Source organism: Tamandua tetradactyla, chromosome 6, assembly GCF_023851605.1.
Source record: "Tamandua tetradactyla isolate mTamTet1 chromosome 6, mTamTet1.pri, whole genome shotgun sequence".
Lineage (NCBI taxonomy): Eukaryota > Metazoa > Chordata > Mammalia > Pilosa > Myrmecophagidae > Tamandua > Tamandua tetradactyla.
In genome coordinates this window covers 111,879,334-111,893,028 of record NC_135332.1, presented here as the reverse complement: position 1 = coordinate 111,893,028, position 13,695 = coordinate 111,879,334, and the positions used below count along the sequence as shown (strand labels likewise).

At 34.0% G+C, this 13,695-nt stretch overlaps 1 protein-coding gene across 3 annotated transcripts in view; it reads right to left on the bottom strand.

Moving 5' to 3' along the window:
- The window catches only part of PREX2 (phosphatidylinositol-3,4,5-trisphosphate dependent Rac exchange factor 2), a 307,122-nt gene that overhangs the window by 163,258 nt on the left and 130,169 nt on the right, over positions 1–13,695 (bottom strand). For 2 of the 3 annotated variants that reach the window (XR_013178245.1, XM_077166953.1), the window contains exons 12-18: positions 12,179–12,282; positions 11,371–11,420; positions 8,752–8,827; positions 4,040–4,112; positions 1,400–1,542; positions 1,157–1,249; positions 34–182 (exon numbers count right to left, since the gene is read on the bottom strand). Coding sequence is in view for 2 of the 3 variants with exons in the window: in XM_077166953.1 (XP_077023068.1) it covers positions 34–182; positions 1,157–1,249; positions 1,400–1,542; positions 4,040–4,112; positions 8,752–8,827; positions 11,371–11,420; positions 12,179–12,282 (688 nt within the window). In the remaining variant the exon portion in view is untranslated. The remainder of the gene's footprint in view (positions 1–33; positions 183–1,156; positions 1,250–1,399; positions 1,543–4,039; positions 4,113–8,751; positions 8,828–11,370; positions 11,421–12,178; positions 12,283–13,695) is intronic. The other variant, XM_077166954.1, reaches the window with a different exon arrangement.

The window sequence follows — 13,695 nt, the reverse complement described above, 5'->3', positions numbered from 1 at the left end:
TTTTAAAAATCCCAAATAAAACACACAACTTACTCCCTTGGTTTCGTGCTCACGAGAACTCTGAGAGGCTTTCTGCTGTTTAAACATGATTTCAGGAAGCAATCCACTTCATTGAAAGGTCTCATGAAAACTAGGTCACCATTTATAGCAAAAATCTTTTTCCCAACTTCCATGCCAGCCATCTAATGGAGAAAAAGCAAAAATACTTTGAATAATATTTAAATAAGAAATCAAATTTTTCACAGAATTAGATCTGAAAAGGTTCAGAGCTTATACATCTGGGCCTTTTAATACATCTGCAGTGATTTAATACCAACTCACAAAACATAACTGTGGCAAGATAACACAGTTATCATTCATTCTCCTTGCCCTAGTTTTATATTTGATCACCCATCCTTGCTGAAATTTTCTCCCCCCTTCCTCCTCGATTTACATTGTGTTCTTCCTGTCACTCGTTATTCTTTCATCTTAAAGTTCATGTTCTTAATTCATCCTTCTAACAATAGCCAAATCCCAGGTTAAATTTTTTGACCATTTATCCCTCTCTACCCAATTAATTCAAAGTGTTTCAACCTCCATAGATAGACTGATGACACCATATTCATCTCTAGCCTGACCTAGCAAAAGACTCTCCAATGCAGCGGGGAAGAGTGACAGCGAATCCAAAGAAGAGAGCTCCATCAAGCACAGAGCTGTCAAAAGTGTAAGATGTCAATGAGAGGACAGGGAAGACATTTATCCCTCCATGCCAATGAGGCTGCTTCTTAATCAGTCTCTCTGCCTGTGAACTACCTGTGACTTTGGTTACCAGCTAAATGATGAAATCCTGGGAGAGGGTGTTACATCAATAACATAGTCAGATGAAGTGATGATCTAAGGACACCCTCTAAAATACATTTCTTTCTCATAGAAAAGTACTAAAAATAACAATTTACTGACTAGGCCAACTAACAGTGTATGAGATGTCCAAAATTATTCTGTTTGAAATTAGTGTGCTGTCTGTTAAGTTTTGTGTTGCATAAATTTCATTTTTGGTAAAAGACACAGACATTAGGCATTAGGAAATAGGAGGATGGGTGACAGTTTACCACTAGCATTCAACAGATTCAAACTGTTGAATGAAATAAATTGAAATAAAAATGCTAATTTCCATTACCTCCGCATTAGACCCCTTTTCTACCAACTTTATTATTGGAACTTTATTTTTGTCCTCTAAACCAAAGCCATAGCTGCCTTCATTAGATTTGATCTGAAATGAAAAATATTAACATTTCATTAAAGCAACTATAAAAACTTCCAAATCAAACAAAATGAAGTAATGTTTCACCATTAAACATGTTCTATAATCTGAGAATGTCTAATCGAGACAAAAACTCATATCACATATTAATAAGCTTACCAATAATGACTTAGCTATAACATTTTCTACTACTTTTAGATCATGTTTCATAAGTCGATGCTTCATATTTGATCCTTCCATTTCTTCATCCGCAAAAAAACGGAAAAGGAGGGGTTCATCTTTGAATTCACTTTTTTCCAGGACTACAGAAACAGAGAGATTTAAAAATTGTTTCAATTAATCCAAAAACCAAATTCATTTTCTACACCTGTAGATATTAGACAAATTAACATCTGCCCCAAGACCTTAACTTAATATTTTGAGAAGTTACATTTGTAGATAGCCCTAGGAATTTTTGTTCTACTTCTCTGTATTGTCTTTACATTACCCTACCATACAAAAAACTTTGAAATTTTAAAATAAGTAGTACTTTTTCCATTTTAACTTTTCGCACTCATTAACCAAATCTGTCCCTTTCCAGATTAAAATCTAAATTTAGTAAAAGATAATAAAGAATCCCAAACTACATGCAATCCAAAACATGGAAACATATGGTGGTTTGACCCTGTAGTAAATATTTTAACTATGTTTTTACTATCCTGAACAAAACAGGAAATTCAAATGGGTTGAATGTCGCCCTTGTTTGTATGAGTAATTCCCATTGCGGTCACTTTGTTCCAACAATTCAAACCAGAAAAGTGTCTTCTGGGTGCAATGTGATTTTATTTCCAGGAATCCCTAGTTCCTTTACATTGAAAAGCCACAGTCTCAAATAACCTTATTTCTGCAAAGGGAAGCTTTTCCCCTTTATTTGAACATTAATATTTTTCCCCAAAGCCCCTAAGAGTTCTATCTTGCACTAATGATATCAGGTTTATGTTTTGTTATCATTGCGCAAATAAGGTATATGGATAGGAAGAATTTTTCTTCAGTGAAATCACAGCAGCTGCCAAAAGGTTTAAAAGAAAAATCTTCTGTTCTCCATTTCTCATTTGTCTATCCTTAGTATCATGAAGAGTATTTGTTGGGATGGGTTGATTAATTGCGACAGGGAGCTAAAGGGGAAGTAGGTGGTCTCAGTAGAAAGAGTTAGGCTTTGTGATGAGACAGACCTATGTTTAAATTCTGGGTCTGGATGTGACATTGGGAAAATTACTTAAACCTCTGAACCTCAGTTTCCTCATCTGTAAAATGGCGACAATAAGACCTTCTGCTCAATGTTACAGAAGAACTACACAACGTAGTCATAAAAGCAAATAACTTGGCAAATAGTGAGCAAAGATAAGAGTTAATTTTATTATTTTTACAGATTTCCAGCAAGTAGTTATTGACTGGATGGATGGATATTTGGATGGATATATTGATCTTTGGATTGATGGATAGAAGACTGACCAGGAACAAGAGTTAACAACTCAAACTATCAACTACAAATTAAGAGGCAACAGAAGTCAAAGCAGACAAAAGAAATGAGAACAGATTGGAGAAGGAGTTGGTCTTGCCTGAATAACCTCAGCACTTTCCCAAAGCTGCTGTTTTTGCTATTGCTGATTCTTTCCACCACATAGTCTCACTAACCTGAGCTAGAGAGGGCGTCAATAAAGCCAGACATGAACCAAAATAGCTTTGCTACTGACAGGGACTCTTGTATGGAAAACTTTTGTTGTAACAAAATATTTTAGATAAAAGTATGGCTTGTTGAAGCTTTAATTTAAAGAGAAAAAAAAAATTTTTGAAGAGCTTTCAGCTTGTTAGTATACTTTTAATTTCCTATTACGTTGTAATTTCCTATTGTGTTGTAATTTCTTCAATTCAATCATTTATTCTTCAAAGACCTATATTTCTCTATTACACATCATACAGTGCTCTGGAGATAGTAGGATGGGATGGGATGAGATGGGATGGATGGCATTCCCAAAGAAACATATGATAACCAAGAATGCTCTTGAATTTTGTGGAACTTTTGCTGTACTTCCCTCTTCATAAAGAGGAACATGCTTTTGAAAAATATTGGCAAATACATATGAGTACTCTCAAGTATATGTTTATATGTGTATATATATATTTATGTATATTATATATACCATATATAAGCATATATTAACAATCACAAAGAGGTTGTTTAGATTTATGGATTCGGTAAGACATAGAATAGGGATGGAAAACTAAGTCTCATTACTTTTATAAATCCAGTGGGGATGAACGCATCAAAAAAGAAAGAAAATCAAACTTTAATTCATAGAGAATAGATTTTTTTCCAGACACAATTTTATTCTCTGAGGTAATTTTGAAAAACATTTCCTGAAAAGAATAAATATTCAACCACATCTGCTCTCATTTAACCAATAGAGTCACCTATAATGATTAGAATACATACTGGTATTCAAGAACGCATTAGTCTGACCTAAAATACTTTCAAAGAAGTATATGAGCTTTTCCAAAAAAAAATTTTTTTTAGCCCAAGCCCTTGTCTTTTAAAATTAGAACAGTCTAGAAAAGTAAGAGTCAAGTGATGGCAATTAGACGTTCAGCAGTGCAAATGAATGCAGATGGGGCTTCAACATGTACCCCTGGCAGGTCCCAGACAGTCTTGCTGGTTCATCTCAAAAATGACCTCACTGGAACTCTGAGAAACTCCCAGTGCCCTAAGCAACAAACCAAAATAGTGAAACATGTATAAGCTTCTAGAATAAAAATCCCTACCGTGGTGCATGAATCCATTGTCACAGAGTCCAACGCCAAATATCATTGCCTCTTCTCTGGTGCGGCAATCCCCCTGTGAACCACAAAAGCACTGTACAATTGAATAGGTAACAGGAGGCTCTGTTGAACCTTTACTACATGTGAAACTCCCAGCAGTATAGTCAGTTAAAGCCATTCACAGAATATGGCACACACTGCTTTCTTAGCCCAGGATTCATTAATTGTTATAAAATATTCACATGAGTGCTAAAATGTTTTCTTGTGACATTAAATGAATATTTAATTTTTTAAATTTAAATTTTAAAATATTTAAAAAGATATACTATTTCCTGAGAAAAACATACTCTATTAAACATGAAAACACATGACTAAAATGTATTGCTGCTATAAATGATCCCTTTCTGTTATTTCCTAGATCTTAGATCCCAATTATGCAATAGTGAAATGTCCTATATTTTGACAACACACTAAATAAAGCTAAGGAAAAATTATAATGCATGCTCTCTGTTATTTACCACTTCCACCAACTCTTTCCAGGCATCAAATGGCCCTACTCTGCAAGGATCCCTAGAGAAACCTACTCAGCTAGTGGAACTTGTAGGAAGTTAAGCATAAATGGTTTGGTATGAATCAGCAAATGCAAGCTTCTCTTTCACTCTCACCCACACACATACACATACACATACACATACACGAAATCAGATCACATAAATGAATTCAACAAAAAAGCCCAAAGTAACCTTTCCTTAGTTTTTATTTAGAAAACAGCACTTTATTTATATAAATATGGACTATGCTTATGAATATGTATGCATACCTATACGAATGTGTGGACAGAACCTTACAGTTGCATGTTTTACAGTTTAAAAAGTACTTTTTCATGAATTTTCTCATTTTTTCCTAGTCCTGTATTTTAGGATTTTATACATTCTTTCAAACAATATTTATTTTTTGCTACATATTGTGCCAAGTGCTAGAGGTGGAAGAGTAAAGCATTCAGACACAAAAAAATTTTCCTGCCCTTAAGTAATTGAAGTCTAGTGAAGGATTTGGTCACTTAAAATGTGGTATATGACCACCATTATCCAGCTTAGAGAGTCTTCACAAACAGGCATCATACTGGGTACTGCTAAAAGGGAAAATAGGTCCCTGCCATAGGAAATGCACAGTTTGGACAACTTCAATATGACTCATATGCTATGACTCAGGGAACCTGTGAACAAAGAAGACCCCAAGCTCAGGTTGGAAGACCTAACAATGCTTCTTGGACCAGTATTTTAGAGGATTCAATAAATTAGCCCAAAAGCTAACAGGTCCTTGAAGGCAGAAGCCATGCTGTACAGTTGTTTATTTTGTTTTAATCATCAAAATATATGTTTAAATGTTAGACTTATAAGGAAGTTTATTTAATAATGACTGACACTTGATTTATTTATTTAATTAATTAATAAGCTGATTTACTGGCCCAGACTAATATTTTCTCAAAAATAATGATTTAAGAAATATGGTTTTATGGAAAAAAGAGTGAAATATTGCCCTCAACATATGGCATACAAAAAAAAAAGAAAGAAGAAGAAAAGAAAAGAAAAAGAAATATGGTTTTAAATATTTGGGTATCAGTATATATATTTTAAAACCCTATTTCTATCACATATAAACTTTGATGAGCATTAAAAAAGTCACAAAAAATGTTTCGGGTTTGAAGAAGCAAGGCATTATTTAATGATAAAATATAACTGATCCATAAATATATCACAATTTGCATGAATTAAGTGATGTGCTTTTAAAAGCTACATTAATGCACTTGTCACATAAAGAGTTACGTTCATGGAATAACATTTCATTGTTTATAATTATACTATACTATACTATACATTAGACTAGAAGCTGCATAATGAGTGAAACATTTATTCAGAAGAAACCAACAATTTTCAAGCTTTCCAAGATATCACACATTATACTGTAGAATAAGAGAAAAAGTGTCAGATCTAGAATATACTCTAAAACAATATGTGTACCATTATACTAAAACCAGTTCTTTTCTACCCTCTTAAGCTGTCTAAATCAATTCAGAGTCCTGGTCAATACCAGAAATTATGTATTATCACTTGAGAGTTTCAGTGGAAAGAAATTTAAAAATATTTCTTCTTAGATTAGAAGTTTTATCTTATCATTCCTTATCACTCTATGTCTTCTTCCTAAACCCAGCTCATGTTGTCCTAGTCTGAAGCTAGGCAATGAGAGTATATAAGTATATCTCATACTTAAATTTAAGTAAGTTTTTTACTTCTTTTGTGTTTGCTGTATGGTAGGGGTCACATTTCGTTCATTTTCCATGTGACTATCCCATTATCGCAGTACCATTTGCTGAATTTGGTGGGGGGGAGTGCAGTGCACAGGCCAGGAATTGAACCCATGTCTCCCACATGGCAGGCAAGAATTCTACCACTGAACTACCCTTGTACCCCCTAAGTAAGTTTCAGAATATCAGAATCATAACATTTAGGTAGGTGATAGAGAAGAGATCTCATGTATAGCTATTATAATAAATAGTTGTGAAAACTAAAATTCAGAGAGATTAAATGATTTGTCCAAGTTTGTACAACAAATTGTGCCAGTTTGAAAGGATTTATGTGCCCTAGAAAAGCCATGTTTTAATCCTAATCAATCTTTTGGGAGCAACTGTTTCTTTTAATCCTTATTCAATAATGCAGGTTGATAAGGTTATCTTTGCAGAAACGTAACTCACCCAATTGTGGTGTATTAAGTTTTCACTAGAGGGAGATGTGACTCCACCCATTCCAGGTGGGTCTTGATTAGTTTACTGGACTCCTTTAAAAGAGGATAAATTTTGGAGAAAGCTTAAGAATGACAGGAGAGCAACAGAGCAGAGTCGCGAGATTGATGAAAGCAGCAGGGACATAGAAAGAAGTGCAGAATCCTCCAGGCAGTGACCTTTGGAGATGAAAAGGACTGGCCCTGGGGGAGCTGCATGAAGCAAGAGTCCTGGAGAAGAAGCTGGAAGACCTCAGCAAGGTTCACCACGTGCCTTTCAAGTTGAGAGAGAAACCCTGAACTCCATTGGCCTTTCTTGAGTGTAATCTCTTATCGGTGTCTTCATTTGGACATTTTTATAGACTTGCTTTAATTGGGAATTTTTTTGGCCTTCGAACTGTAAACTAGCAACTTATTAAATTCCCCTCTTAAAAATCTATTCCATTTCTGGCATATTGCATTCCGGAAGCTAGGACACTAGAACACAAGTTTATTATAGAGCTAGCATCAGAAGTTAACTTGCCTGAGCCTAAGTTTAATCCAATTTCTACTACATACTTTTTCTACATATATTGTAATAACAGATCGCTAAGAAAAACTGAAGGAAAAAAAATTGCAATTTGGTCCAGTTCTTGAGCAATTATTCTTTTCTATTACTGCTCAGACTTTGAAAGTAAAAGTGCCAAGAAAAAGTTGAAATCTGACTTCCTGTATCAGAACTTCAAATATTTACTTAGCAATTGCTTTTGCTCCAAAAAAATTTTCTTCTATTTTCTCACATAATCAGCATAAAATACAAGTTCATGTGAATTCTATAAAGAATACAGTTTCTATGTGAAGTTCCAATTCTGATACTGGGTACAGAACTGACTCCAAGGACACATATTGACCACTGGTTTTATAAAAGGCTTTGGAACACTAGGAAATCCACTGGAAGCATGAGCTCAGGTTTTATCTAAAGGTAATTGTTTAGTTCAACAAAATCTGAGCCTCTAAATAACAAGTCTGAATGCTAATAAAATACAAAAATTAGTCATCTTGAATAGTCTAGAAATTCATATTAAATAATAAAAATCTCAAATTTTATTTGCACAGAAGAATCAAATGATGCTTTGACATTAATATTTGAAATCAGCAATAAACATTTTTATGATTAAATATCATTATTTTCTACTTGTAACAAAGAAAGTAGGTCGCTTTTTTATTAACAAAAAATAGAACTGCTTATGAAGTTGGCTAAAATAGCTAAACTTTGGCTTTTATTTCAAGCAAGCAATAGTGCTTCCTCATAAAAAATAGTTCATACAATTGAAGTTAATATCAGTTTACTTAATCTTTTATTTAATCAGTGGAAAACTCTTGATCATTTATTAGATGACTTAGTACAATAAGATATTTTAAGTAAATTCAAATTTGAGTATTAATTATGATGGAATAGATAGCCTGACTTGTTTTACTTATAAGCAAATGACATTTTCTCAGCACCAACTCCTGGTGCCCACATTCTGAGAAGCAGCACAACAATAACAACAAACTTTGCACTCTCCTAACTGAAATGTATGCAAATGTATATGGAAGTTCATGTCATCAAAGTACAATTATTTTGTAATAGGGAAAAAGACACAGGGAAGTTTGAATAACTTGCTAGGGGCAATAAACAGATACGTTATAACAAAATAGAGAACAAAACATGCAAAAATATTTAGTACACTAGCATAGCTATTGTTCAGTGATACTCAAGTAATGCTTCATTTTTTTTTTGATGGCTATCAACTGATATCAAATCCTCTGCTTCTTACAAGGTATGACCATAGGCAAGTTACCTCTGCCAGGCCTCATCTGTAAGGTGAGGATAAAAAAAATACAATACATAACAAACATGCCCCAAGTTTAGAGCAGCAGGAAATGAAACTCAGAACTACTATTTGTCTATCTACCTGTGCAATTAACCATTCTATCAGTTTGTTGGCCATAACCACAGATTTGTAGGTCCTTAAATGGTAATCTTTATCTCTGTAAAGAAAAAAAGACATGAAAAACAGTAAGCACGAGAATAAGTGAGCACTGGGAAACATTTTCATTTGGTATCAGTATGCCACAGAATAGTTTACAAAATGTAATAAGACCCTATTATGCAAAACATGTGTAAATAAGTGAGATTTTCAAAGCATGAAGAACACCTGAAAATCTTTTGTCATCTCATACCAAAGGAAGAGACATAGATCAGGACATCTCTTCTTTTGCACTTTCTTATATCCAAAGAGATTATTAGTTGCTATATATATTATCTAGTAATAACTTGGCTAGAAATACATTTCCCTAATAAACGAATAGCAAAATAGAATTTCTTCCTTTAAATCAAGGTGGATTATACTAAAAACTCTTAAAATGTAGAGATTAAAGCAACCCCCTTTATTCCTGCTCTTGAATTCTGTAGGAAGACAGTATTTCCCATTTCCCTGCAGGATTATTCATTCAAGCCTGCTATAGCAGAATGGCAGACCTGTCCTAAAGTAGATATGCTGCAAACCTTGTCATTCATTTTGTCTGATCAGAACATAAACAGAGCAACAACACATCCTCAGGGAACCAAAGGAATCAACTGGTTTTATGTCAGATTTCTTTTTCAGTAGATGTCTCAGCTCTGAGAAATTGCTCAATAGTTAGTTAGATATCAAGAAAGCACTCGGGATCAGAACTGGGCCCTGAGAACAGAAATCCATAATTCAGCTATCTGGCAGGTCTGGATCAAAAGGGAGTGCAAAAATGACTGTTTTTTCAAAAGCTCAAACTACAAACTACTTGAAGTGACTAATAATTACTAGCTATATTCACCGTCCTTTGGCCTCTGTCAGTAATTTGCAATTACACATACATCATTGTACTACTACCATAAAAATATCTCCCTGAAATATGGATGACATTTTTGAGATTTCAATAATAAGTGATCTAGGTTAGCCAGTAATCAACAGTAGTTTTATTTTTGAAATTTACTCCCATCATCCATTTCCTTTCGGTTTCTATAAACATCAACAAGAACATAACAGGGAGTCTAATATTAGACCACATGTATGCCTGTGGGCTCTTCACGCCACACAATTTTTCTTTTCATAAACTGAGTTCACACAGATTAAAAGCATGACTATCACGCATCCCATCTGTATCATGTTTTTTGTCCCACAGATTCTCCCTTGGCAACTCATAAACAATTGCCATTTCTAGCCAAGGAGCAATTTGTTCTTATCAACTCTTCCAGAAACGTAATTTTCTTGATACAGCTAAAACATACTTTCAGAACACATCTTCTTGCATAATAATCTACATATAAACAGTTAAAGTGGGGAATTAAGCCATTATTAGATTATATTAGTTGAGTGAAAGCTTTTTTTAGGTACCCATTTCCTATAGAGTTAGGTAATCATCTCTTAGGATTAAGCTATCCCAAATGTCTGCAGGGTGTCTGGGCCTGGAATAAGCAGAGAGGCAACAAACATCGGATCGCTTCCACTTTTTTCCTACTTAATGGAGCCCACTTGGGAAAGAAGTGAGGGTGAGGGGAAAGATCCCATTTTTCCCTCCAGGGTCTGCAGAGTGTTCTGCAGGATGACAATGCAGCCTGCAGCTTAAGTGTGCAATCCAACACACTCGAGCAACCCCTGAAATGTCTTTTTATTTTTTTTTAAACTCTGTGTTTCTTTGGAATTGGAAGCAAGAATGAAAAACAGAAACAGTGAACAACAAACATTTGGATTCTACAGGCAAAGTTGAAAAGCATCTTCATTGCATTTTGGAAATTGTACATCCATTTTTTTGTTTGGAAAAAAAACAATTTAGTCAATAAACTTCAAATGATATCTGGCCATCTGAAATTCACTTAACACTCTATCCATGCCTACTATAAAGGAGCAATCACATTCAGGAAGCTCCCCTCTAGCAGCAATCATGGCTCAAGCTCAAAGGGTCCTACTGTCTTTCTAGAGAGATAAGGGAAATGACCCATGATTACCACTGAAAACCAAACAAACAAAAAAACCATGTTTGTATAGAGAGGAAAACACTGCAGAGAATAAAAGTATTAAATTATTAAATCAAAAGTAATTCTTAATTTTCAAAGGCAAAATATGTCTTGAGATAAGTAAATATCACGAAATGAAATACATAATCAAGATTCACTTACATAATCTATTGAAAAAAATTGAACATACAAATGATCATAATGGTAAATATTCACAATAAACAGTATTTCCAAGTCATTTCCTAATCAGACAACTATTACTGCTGAATATTCGTTGAATGAGACCATCTCATTATTAAGTCTAAAGTTTACTCTGACTTAACAGCATAATAATTTTAGAAACCAGAATGAAAAGAGTCTTGGAAACATTTAAAGACATTTTAAGAAGTGAAGGATTACTTCAAATAATTTTTAAAAGTTAACTTTTTACTTTTGGAAGAAAAAAACAAAATAAGTCACAAATGTGAGCAAGTAATATTTATCATATTTGCAATATAAATATTTTCATTCAAGTTTTCCAGAACTGAGAAACTAGACTCACCTTATCACTGGAGTAAACAGACTGTGAAGACGGCAATATAATCTTACACCCTACGTAAAATAAAAATATGTCAAAAGCAATGAAGATCAATTAAAGAACAGGTCAATGAAATTTTACAGTAAGTGAATCCATAGTCAGCATTCTGGAATCACTATATAACCTCAGCCAACTTAAAAGTTATTCAGATACTGACATAAAAGTAGTATGACTTAATTCATTAAAAATATAATTAAATTTTGCTATAATTTGTTAACGTATACAAAGGGTTTTTAAAATTATATTCTTTAAAAAATAAAATGTCAAGATATAATAGAAAGAGAAAATTTATCTAGGCAGTAAGGCATCTATACTATTTGTTGATCGTGTCACATAAATTTTGTCCTACACAAAGAAAAGTGGTATTACATTTATTTTTATGTAATTGTATTATTTATTTACTTATTCAAGTATCATGACCACATCTAGTAAGATGTGAAACATGACTTATTATTAATGTTTTATTTGCTTATTTTTCTTTATTTAACTATCATGACCACATCTAGGAAGACGTAAAACATGAAACAGTTTTCAATGGGTAATATAGTTGCATTACTTCCTTTTGGTCTAGATAAGTGATGGGAAAAAAATGATCTAACAGTAGAATTAAAATTCTTGTAACAGCAAGAAGTTGAGAGGCTTGCTGGTGTATGCCATTTAAGAATTTTCTACACCAGAAGAATATTTCAAGTCTCTCAACAGTGCTTTGCCTTGTTGAAGTATGACAACATTAATTCCACAATTGATATAAAGTTGTGGGAGAGGTTGTTACCTTTGAAATCACATCTTGCATCTCATTTCTTGGATAAAATGTTCCATCATCATAACGGAACCTATACAACATCTGTTCTGGTTTGAACTGATGTTTATCAGTAACTAAGAACATAGAAACCATATATTAAAATGCTGACAGTATAAAGAATGGCAGACATGATCAAAGAAATTCATGGAATCCAGATTCCAAACACTGGAAATATTTCATCAAAAAAAAAAAAAAACTTCTGCTTTTCTAATACAGCAATATTTTGCTAATCCAGTATTTTGACAGTCAAATTTATAACATGACTTCATTGTTTACCACACAATTTCCATACGATTGAAGAACTAAATGATTAAGAACTAAATTGAGGTGAGAAATATTCAACTAGCATATTTACATATATACATATATGTGTGGCGCATATATGAATATAGGAGCTTGTATTTTCTATTTCTTCACAATGTCACAAAGCCAAAAGAGGGTTCCAAAGAGCAGATACTCAAATTAGTGAGCTGGGATTTGATTCTCAGCCTGAGAAGGGAATTTTAGCATTTATCTTTTTTGTTCCACTGCAATTAGGCTGAGACCACACGTGCACATATCTTGATCATTTATCTGCGCTTAGACCTCCAGAGTAGATTCCACAATTTCTACATGTAATTGATTCGAAAATTTTAACAATTCTTACAGTGAGAGATATTTTTCTTACATGTCACATGAATTTTTTGTCTTAGTCTATTTCAGTCTAAGCTCCACCAGCATCCTCAGTATGACTTCACATTCATGAAGACTTTTATATGGCTTTCTTTTTTGGGGGGGAGGGGGTGCATGGTCCATAATTCGAACCCGTGTCTCCCGCATGAAAGGCGGGCGTTCTAACCACTGAACCACCCATGCACCCTGTGAAGACTTTTAATAAACTTCCTCCCAAGTTTTCCCTTTTCCAGACTAAATTATTTTATATGCAGTCTAATAAAAATCATGACTGTGATTTTTATTAGACTGAGGGCGGGCCACGGTGGCTCAGCAGGCAAGAATGCTTGCCTGCCATGCCAGAGGACCTGGGTTCGATTCCCGGTGCCTGCCCAAGTAAAAAATAAAAATAAAAATAAAAATAAATGTGAGATGGCAAAAATCATGACTGTTCCAGAAAGGAAAAACCTCAAGCTGAAGCTCAAAGAATTTATATTTAAATGTTTCCTTTACAGAGAATGCAACATTGCAGAAGGGAGAATTCATTGCAATGGGTTCTATTTTCATGAGTAGATATAAGACTTTGATCCTTACTTTTACGCTGAAAATGTTCAAAGGAGAGAAACTGTCTGAATTAATTCTCACAAACTACATTTGGTGAAGACAGAAGAAAGTCAGGAGACCTGTTACACTCACAGACACAAGTGCACACACACACGTGCGCGCGCACACACACACACACACAGTATTTGAAGTTTTAGATATTGTCTTCCAATCTATTCAAACCATATTCTTAGCTTGCGGCCACAAAATTGAGAGAAAACTGTTGCAAAACA